Raw genomic sequence first — 10,346 nt, 5'->3', positions numbered from 1 at the left:
GATGTTGTCTTATCATTAAATTCATCTTTTGACATATGAAGATGATGCTTGGAATGTGTCTAAGTGTTAGATTTTGAAAGAACGTGTTTTCTAAAGCAAAAATCCATCACCTTATAATTTTTATTTTATATGTGCTTAAATAAAACAAATATTAAAATATAAAAATATTGCGTCTCATAGATATTGTACATATATTAAGTGCAAATGCTTCATTTGACAAACAATAAAGCACAATGCAAATTTGTCCATTTCATTCAATAAGTGATAGAAGACGATGATAGGATAAGTACAAATAAATACTAAGCTAACATAAAGAATAATCTTGGAGTGTAATTTTGTGATGTAGGAAATGTCTTCACCATCTATCACCAAAGAAATTTGTGTGAATATTTCTTATGAATCAAGCTAAAGTTGGATTTCCACCAACTATCTCGACACACGCATATCTCAACCTTGGCTTAGCTATATGCATAGTACATATACTTATATCACCCTTTTAAATAAAAAGCTATACAACCAAAGGAGATAAATATTATTACCTATCAAGAAAGTTGAGTAAAAAAGGAAATATCAATCAATGACGCATGAAGTGTATTTAATGTTTCTCCACTGTCAAAGCTTGATAGATAAAAGAAGAAAACATTCAAGATGAGTTCAACGTTAATCAACAACAAAAAAAGGGATTGCAACAGCTACTTCTGTTCTTCATGGACCTATTTAATGACACTCATTGAAGAAGATAACAAGAATAATTATTTACAAATGCTGAAGTCGAATTTTTTGTACCCCCTAAAAGTTTCGTAAGAATATTGTTGTGCTGAAACTGTCAAATGTCTCTAATTTTTTATTCCAAAATTTTACCATTTATGGTGAAGCATATTGGGAAAAAGTTATAAGAATATGAATGATTTGTTTCGAGAATAATTGACTTGGTCAGTAATTTGTATTCTCTCATGGCCCTTTGATCTCTAATTGTCTCATCCTAAGGCAAAATCAGAAGGTACTAAATAACATTTAATTGCACAATTTTATTTTCATCATTCAGGCTCGTCGTCTAAATGACCATAAAGTTCTTTCCAGTAGTAAGAAGCTTCTTCTGGTGTCCGAAAAGTCCAGATGTGTGACTTTGACTTTGATTTCTCTTGAGTTTCCAGAATTTCCTGCACCCAGGAGTTATAATGTGTTACCAAAATGAAAAGACAGAGAAACTGTCATGGAAGAACAATTAAACCAAGCATTATTAAAAAAATTAAAACTAAAATTCTTCTTTATTTCACGGTGCTTTGTTGTTTTGTTGTTCACCATTCATTCAAGTGCAAATCGACATCGATTAGAAAAGCAATGGTAACAATGAAGAGAAACCGTTTTCTTTGATGATAAATCAGACAGAGTTGGTAGCGCAGGTTCCTTAACCCTGTACTCACAAAAGTAAAATAGCATACAACCAAATTTGAAATGTATATGTACAGAAGTACACAATCCATAAGAACTCAGACTCCTCTTAAGTCTTAATCTCACTACAACAAAGAACATTAGGCCTATTCAAGACTATGCTTAGCCCTGATATTTGTACAGCACTGTTCTACATCATTTTTCCAGCACAAAAATAAGGTGGCTGTGCCTAACAAGTTGGAGAAGTTCAGTTAAAAAGCAATGCAACCTTCATACCTCAGTTTCTAACTCGACAAAAATCACGTTAAGTCCTTTCTAACTACATTTTTATACTGTCATTAAGCACTAAAGTGGTATTTACAAAGTTAGGGAGCATTGTGCTTAGTTGCTTACAATCTCGTGAACACATAATGTAGTGGTTTAGTCATAACATTATAAGACAAGAATACTACAGAATAATATGATATATGAACCATGTTTGTTTCAAATTGAAATTGAAATTGAAATCCATTATATCTTAACTCCCTGAATTTAAGGTTAGGTATAAAGTTACATGCTCATTTTTAGAGGAGTTTCTCTTCCTTTCTTTTTCACTTACATTCAATTAAACTTAGAGGATAAATTCTCAAAAACCATCCATCCTCTTCAAAAGCCCATAACATAGCCAAAAAGACCGTCAAGATCAGATTCACAAGTGGATGAAGCACGACAGAAAAAAAAAAAGGACATTAATCTAACACCTAAAGAGTTTCTCAGAATATAAACACAATTGGTGAAAATCAAATAATGAGGAAGAAGTAGGGGACAACCTGGACTTCAGATGAGGGTTTGGTCTTGAGCATTAAGCAATCAACCATGGCTTTCCATTGGCGGGAACAATTGTCAAGAACGCCAAGCCTGTAATACTGCTGCATTTGATGTACCGGCGCTGCAAACATGAAAAACATAAACTTTACTACAAATTGGATGACCTAATTGAAAAAGACATGAGGATTTATTTAGGTTTTGGGGAAATAGCTATTACAGTAGCAGAACCAGAGCGCGTCGAAGCTAGCCGTGCAGGATACTTTGCGAATAGGGTTGGAGCTTGAAGCTTCCTTCTCCTCCGACGACGTCATTGCCCTCAATACAATTATTTCTCCGAAGGAAGATCCTCTCTTGCAGCTGCGTTTCCCCAATTATTAAAAACCCTTATATTCTAATATTCTAAAATTACTCTGAAAATCATGGGCAACAATGTAACAGTACTCCCATTTTCTATTGAGATAAAATTAAATTATTTTAATCTTTTTTATATGTTATATATTAAGGTGAAATTTAATATATATATTTTTAGTGATATGTAGTTGTATCATTTATTTATTTATTTTTATCTTATTTTAATTTTATCTTATTTTAATTTTAAAGTAATTAGTCGGAGAAAAAACGAACGGAGAAAAGTTGAAAGTTTACAAAAATAAATAAAAATTGAGGAGTGAAAGTTATTTAAACTATAGAAAATAAAAAAAAAATCATATTTTAAAAGATAAAATGTGTACAAAATTAAGATTTTTTTTTTCTTTATATAGGTATATAATTTATACAATGACACGGTATTATTTTAAATAATAAAAAATTTAAGTATAAAAGTTTCAAAAGATAAGCTGTTTATTTATAAATAAAGATAAAAGGAAAAATAGTTTAAGATGCTCCACATCTTATTAAATTAAAATTAAGAAAGCGTTTTAAAAGAAGAAAAAAAAGTAAAAAGTCCAAATTAAATAACTTATTTATAAAATTGGGATACAACATTTCATTATTTATATTTATTTTTATAATTATAATGATAATAATTTTATTATTCTTTGTTATTATAAAAGAAATTAAATATTAATTTGGTCCTCAGTTTATTTAATTTTGTTATAATATTTATTTTTAATTTGATTCTAATTTTTGTCAATTTAATCTTTTTGTTAACATCATTTAAGTAATTATTGTTTTGTTTATTATTTTACTTTTAATTTCTTTTAAATTTATTTGTTACTTTTTCTTAAAATTTAAAAAATATATTAATGTGTCACTCTAATATCGTGTCATATCAAAAAAACACTGATATATGTCAATGTTAAATATGTCTCATATTTAATTTAATTTCTATACGTCTCATATTTAATTTAATTTCTATATTTATAATTTTTGTTTAGTTTAGTTTCATTTTATTTTTGAATGATCAATTTTGTCAATTTTTTAAATTGAAATTAAATTTAATTTTTCTATAAACATTATATTTATTAAAATTCACATTTTCATTAAATGTATTTTATTTCAGATTATTATTAATTTAAAATTAAAATGAAAATTTTAACGATCAAAATTAATCCATTGATTTAAAATTTTAAAAGAAATCATTGTAATTATTATTGTGATAAAAAAATAAAGAAAAGAAAATTTAAAAATAGTTATTTTAATATATATATATATATATATATATATATATATATTATAAGATTTTAGTTTTATTGTTTATTTTCTTTCATCAATTAGTGGCTCACAGGTATTTTTATAATTTTCTTAAGGTTCAAGCAAAATTTTGAAAGTTGTAGAAGTTGTCCGGTTCTGTTAGAGGTAAGGAAAGCTAGTTAATTTAATTGATTGATGTGTTGTTGAATTGGGATATTGTGTAATGCGGTGTGGAAATTTGTATGTATATGTAATTGGGTGATTGTATGATTTGTATAGTTGTATGAGATAATGTGGCATGTGACCATGTGAAACTTTTCTACATTAAGTTTATGGTGATGTTGTTTTGGATCGTGAATCTGGTAGCAGACCCTTTAGAAAATGTATAGAAAGGTTTTGACACCCTTAGAAGAATGTAATTTGATATATGATACAAGTCTGAAGGATTAGAAGTTAGGGAAATGTTATGAATCGGTAAAGTTAGGTGTAATTTCATAGTTATGCAGTTTCGTATTGTAGAATTATGCAGTTTTGCTGAGTATAGGGAGTCTTTGACCGCTCGGTCTTGTACTGATGTTCGATCTTAACTGCATACGGCCTCTTATGGGCCTTATTTGTTAATGGTCATTCGATCATGCTTTAGTGATCAATCTTACACTAGTATTCGGTCTAAGCTCTAAGTGTTCGATCTAAGCTATATGTGTTTGCTTAAGTTCTTAGTATTCGATCTAAGCTTTAAGTGTTCGGTCTAAGCTATAAGTGTATGTCTAAGTTCTTAGTATTCGGTCTAAGCTCTAAGTGTTTGTTCTAAGCTATAAGTGTATGTCTAAGTTCTTAGTATTCAGTTTAAACTTTAAGTGTTCGGTTTAAGCTATAAGTGTCTGTCTAAGTTCTTAGTATTCGGTATAAGCTCTAAGTGTTTGGCCTAAGCTATAAGTGTTCTGTCTAAGTTCTTAGTATTTAGTCTAAGCTCTAAGTGTTCGGTCTAAGCTATAAGTGTCTGTCTAAGTTCTTAGTATTCGGTCTAAGCTCTAAGTGTTCGGTCTAAGCTATAAGTGTTTGTCTAAGTTCTTAGTATTCGGTCTAAGCTCTAAGTATTCAGCCTAAGCTATAAGTGTTTTGCTTATGTTCTTAGTATTCAGTCTAAGCTCTAAGTGTTCGGTCTAAGCTATAAGTATTTGTCTAAGTTCTCAGTATTCGGTCTAAGCTCTAAGTGTTTGACCTAAGCTATAAGTGTTCTGTCTAAGTTCTTAGTATTCGGTCTAATCTCTAAGTGTTCGGTCTAAGCTATAAGTGTTTGTCTAAGTTCTTAGTATTTGGTCTAAGTTCTATGTTTTTTGTTTAAGTTATACGTGTTCGGTTTAGTTCTGGTGTTCGGTTATTCTAGTGTTCGGTCTAACAGTATTCGGTCTTACATTAGTGCTCGGTCTTACACTAGTATTCGATATTACCTCGTATTAAGTTTAATTGTAGTGGTCGATCTAGTTATAGTATTCGGTAGCATTTTAGTATTCAGTTTACTCTAATGGTCGGTCCTTAATTGTGTTTGGTCACTTCTTAAGCCTTACCTAACATTGACCGTTCAGTCTTGTTAGTAGATTGTGTTGGTTTACCGTTTGGCCATTAACTACTAAATGTAGTTCGGTCTCCCAAAACCTTGTTCTCATTGCTTTGCTCAAATTTTTTATTTCAGTTGCATTAATTTACTATGTACAAGAAATTTTGTTAGTATTCAAATCATGTATGATGTTCAAATTTGGTATGGAAGAGAATTCCAATGAGGAATATCTCATTGATGGTTTTCAACGTGGTAAAAGTATGAATATGGGAAACTCAGTCTTGGCATTCATCTTGACATTCTAATGATCATTGATTCTCAAGTAGGAGGTTCTAGTCTAGGGGTTTTATCTTGACCTAAGGTGAGTGATAACGGGCTAACCTCATGTGGCAGTGGGGGGGGGGGGGGGGAGTTACTTCACCACAAACGAGTGCACGAACGGTCATAACTACATATTCATATTAATCCGAATGATCAAGTCAAGTGGTCGGTCAATATATGTTTGTATGTTTTAAACATTGTTATATGTGTATTCTAGATGTTGGGTTGAATTGTATTCTCAAATGAAATATTAAATTATACTAGCTTACCCTGCATTTCTGTATTTATGTTTTGTATGTGGTCGTATTCTTTTCTTTGTAATGATCATTCTGTGGGTGTAAGCAGAGGGAGAAGATGTTTCCTTGGAGTAGTATAGTACTATTGTAGATAGTTTTATATTAGATTAGTAATATATAAAGTTGTAAATTTTATAGTTATTATGTACATCGAATATTTTATATTATAATTGGATAACTATTATATTTTATCATGCATGATGACTCTTCTATATAATTTCATACTATATTTTGAGAGTTATATATATATATATATATATATATATATATATATATATATATATATATATATATATATATATATATATATATATTTATATTTGACAATTTTATTTTATAATTATTAATGTAATGTTGTATAATATTTTTATTTAATAGTTGACGTTATTTTTATACCTATGATTTTTAATTTATTAAAATTTTAAACTAGTCGATACTAAATTAACAGGTGATTTTTTTTTTAATTATTTTCTTTTAAAAAAGTAAAACATAAATTAAGTAGTATTATAAAAATGATTAAATTGAGCAAACATTAACTCAAATAAAAACAAAATTAAACGAAAAAAAAATATGATGACTGAATTGAAAAGAAAATTAAATTAGAATTTAATTCTAATATATATTTAATATGCAGTAAGTTATCCATTCTCAGAATTAATTGTAAAAGTTCTACAAATTTTGTTTGAAAATGAACCGAACGAATCACAGAAAAAGAGAAATAGGAAGTTTGAAATTAGTCCATTGTTGAAAGTCAAGCTTGACTTGGTCTGCTAGGGCGCTGAAAGATCTCATACAAAGATGTCATATTAGGTACAATAAAGCAACCCCTGGAATTAGCAATGAAGAAATTGCTTTCCACATGCATTTCGTACATCTTGGCTCACAAAATGCTCTCATAAATAATACATATGATACTAACATTGAGTCGAAAAATTATATTTGGATTTCATGTCACCTAAAGGGAAAGTATTGAAATCAGAATTGTCTGAGCCTTTTGAGTTTACCACTGGCTGCAGACACCTCCTTAACGAGCTCCATCTGACAGGAAACTTTCTCAGGTCCACTCAACCCAGAGCAGGAGTCATTGGCCCCCAAAGTAATCGCAAAATATAGATATATGATACAGATTACAGTTAGTAGAGCAAGAGCAGATAAGAGGAACAGGTGCCTCTTCACCAATGCTGACCAACTACCTAGCTCATGCCTTGCAAACTGCCTCTTGAAAGATGGTGACCTCAGAACAGGAGTAGACAATATGGAGTCAAGAACCATGGCTTCTACAATGTCTTACGTACGACTTACTGCTTCAATCTCTACAACATGTCACAATTACCAGCAGTCAGAGAAAATTCAATGCACAATATCAACAACAATAGTAGTCTTAGTTAGCTATATGGATTATACAACTTTATTGGATTCAATCAAAAACTGTATTATTTGGAATGTTATTAGTCTTTCTTGACATACCTTTTCTGATGAAGTTTAATGGCATACGTGATTCCAATTACATTATTTGAAAATTGAATATAAAGTTTATTTTTTTTTTTTGGGTGAAGGATAGCATATACTAGTTAATCAATATAATATAGGGATAAATATATTTTAGGTTGATGTTAATGCATAATCAAGAAGAAAATGTCACAGCTGAAAATAAAGCCACGAGCTCAGACTCATTTCATCAGATACAGAAAGCAAGAAGGCAAATTTTGCATAACCTATAAGAGTTACAGTTTCTGCAATGACTTTCTATTCAAACCTCAAATAAATCTCAACGTCTGTAACCTAAAATGCAAGAGTGTATCCCACACATCAATCAGCATAGCAAGATTTAACACAAACCTCAGCCACCATGAAAACTAACCTGCTGGCAATTCCTAATTACCTTAACCCATTGATCTAATCTTCTGCAATCCACATCCTAATCATGCAAAACGCACACAACTAGCTCGGAAAGTGAAGAACGTACTTGAAAATTAAACGAACCTTGTAGGAAAGAGCCTGAACCAAAACAGCTGGTTTGGGAAAATTAATGCCGTAGGGGAAAAAAATCCCCCCTTTGTGAATGCCTACGTAACAAGATAGGAAGGTTTAAAAATAAGACAAGGGATCGGAAAATCCGCGGAAAAAGGCTAAGAATGATGGATGATAAGGTTAGAGGAGTGAATAACAGAGAAGAAAAAATAGCGTTACCCTTGATTTCGTAGGTCGGGAAAAAACGTTTCTTTCGTGAAGAGCTTTAAGGTTCTAATGGAACAAATGTGATGCCATGTGAGAGGAACCATCTTCAACCAATAACATTAAACGCCAAAAATTAAGACAATTCTAATTTTAAATCTAGCTGCCAAAATTTTCATAACTATTTATAATTTTTTTTAAATTAGTAGCACTATACTTCCATTACTCATTCTATAGTTTAATTTAAATTGCTTATAAATGCCATTAAATAAATTACGTTGAAGAAATTTTTAGCATAAAGAAAAATTTTAATACAAAAGTTTTGAAAGAATTTTGTGGTCCCTTATCCAACCAAACCAGATCTAGAAAAAAAAGAGTATAAAAGTATATAAAATTAATACATAAATACAAAAATTAGAAATATTATTATAAAATCAATTAATAGACTAGTTTGTAAATAAACTCATTCTATTTTTTTCATTTATAAATAATCTTTTCTTAAAGAGTTTTATAGAACAAATAGACGCAAGTTCCCATGTAAACTTGTACTTAAAGCGCATTTGTATCAGCGATGGAGACAATAAATTTCAGAATGTTATCAATTAATAATATTTAATTACCGTTATTAATTTTTAAAAGTTACTTATTGTCTTCATTTTTTCAGGTTACATTAACAAACAGCATGGTATTGTGATTCTAATATTAATTTACTGAGTTATTGCATTTAGTTAAACGAAAATATCTTATGAGACTTTTGAAAGTTATAAAGAAATACAAAACGTTCATTTTACTGAAAAAATAAAAGCTATCAGCATTACATTCTTCAACACATCTTTTTACTAATCAATTTTATTACATAAAGAATCACTACATAAATTTCTTTTTATAAATCTACTAAATGATATCGTGTACACTTGCGTGTTCTGCAAAAAAGATGGTTAATATTTTTTAATATCCGAATTTTGACCGTAAAATATAATTAATTTATGTTCAAAACTTTAATATATTTTAATTTTTTAAAATTAAAAATTAAATATAATTCTTTTAATTAATTATATTAATTTTCTTTACATGTCAAATATATTTTTTAGTTGACATTAAAATGAAAATATATTAAACAACTTAAGACATAAAATATTTAACCTTTTTGACATATAAAAAATTTAATATAATTTTTTGACAAATAAAAAGATTATATTTATTTTTTGAACATCCAAATATATCAAAATATCAAATAATTTTGATTAGATGTAAAAGTTTAAAAACTAAGTCTTATTTAAAAAAATTAGAAACAATTTTTGAATTATTTTAAAATAACAAAAGAAAACTCAATCGACGAAATCAAAATTTACCCATTATATATATTAAATTATTTGTTTGACTGTTCTTAGCCATGCTTAATGATGACATCAATAGATTCTAATAATTGTTTTATTGTCCAACACAAACTAAACTCCCTTATATTGATTAAGAGGGTTGACATAGACCCTAATAATTGTATCAATCTAGTAGAAAAAGTAATCATGCTTACTAATGTGGTTCAGTAAAAAGTCTAAAATCATCTTTGTCATTCTTAAATTTATTATGCTGAAACACAAATAACACCAAAATCATTTATTTGCAATAACACATTAAACTAATTCTCAAAAGCAAGCACAAGTTAACTTGATTTAAAATTTAATAATAAATACCACTTTGAAATACAAAAAACAATAATAATAAAATAATTAACATTTAGTAACTTCAATAATAAAGTAACATTTTTGTGTAGTTTTAGGTTAATTTTTATAATTTAGAAACTATTAAACCAATTGGCGAGTGACAAATAAAAATAAGATGTTTCATCCTGTACCTCCAAACATTTCATCTGCACCTCCAATTTCCTAAAATATCCCTTATTAATTAGATGATTATTTGTTAATTTTCTGTTTATTGAAAATTTCTGTCCTTATTGACTATACTCCCCTTTTCTTCCTATAAGAAAACATGCATTCTTACGTCTCCACCCCTCTACCTTCTGTATTCTCATTTCACATTTGTTAATAAATCCCACAACCTGCACCCTATTTCATGTTTAAATTATATTCTTGTTATATTAGTTTATAATTTATTTTTAATTTTATGTATGAGTTTATAATGTATTATGTAATTTTTAATTAATATAA

General features: G+C 28.7%; 1 protein-coding gene and 1 long non-coding RNA gene across 2 annotated transcripts; both read right to left on the bottom strand.

Annotated features, from left to right (window-relative positions):
* Positions 1-590: 590 nt before the first annotated feature.
* LOC106767589 lies at positions 591-2,585 on the bottom strand. Its single transcript, XM_014652512.2, has 3 exons — positions 2,417-2,585; positions 2,202-2,320; positions 591-1,160 (listed from the first exon to the last, which is right to left on the bottom strand). The coding sequence occupies exons 1-3, from the start codon at positions 2,508-2,510 to the stop codon at positions 1,038-1,040; spliced, it is 336 nt and encodes a 111-aa protein (XP_014507998.1). The 5' UTR covers positions 2,511-2,585; the 3' UTR covers positions 591-1,037.
* A 4,702-nt stretch (positions 2,586-7,287) lies between these two features.
* LOC106767800 lies at positions 7,288-8,285 on the bottom strand. Its single transcript, XR_001376188.2, has 3 exons — positions 8,197-8,285; positions 7,990-8,072; positions 7,288-7,319 (listed from the first exon to the last, which is right to left on the bottom strand). It is a non-coding gene; the product is annotated as an uncharacterized LOC106767800 (long non-coding RNA).
* Between the last annotated feature and the right edge of the window lie 2,061 nt (positions 8,286-10,346).

This window comes from Vigna radiata, chromosome 7, assembly GCF_000741045.1.
Source record: "Vigna radiata var. radiata cultivar VC1973A chromosome 7, Vradiata_ver6, whole genome shotgun sequence".
NCBI classification, from domain to species: domain Eukaryota; kingdom Viridiplantae; phylum Streptophyta; class Magnoliopsida; order Fabales; family Fabaceae; genus Vigna; species Vigna radiata.
Note: the sequence above shows the minus strand (reverse complement) of the source record. Positions and strands in the feature narration are given on the sequence as shown.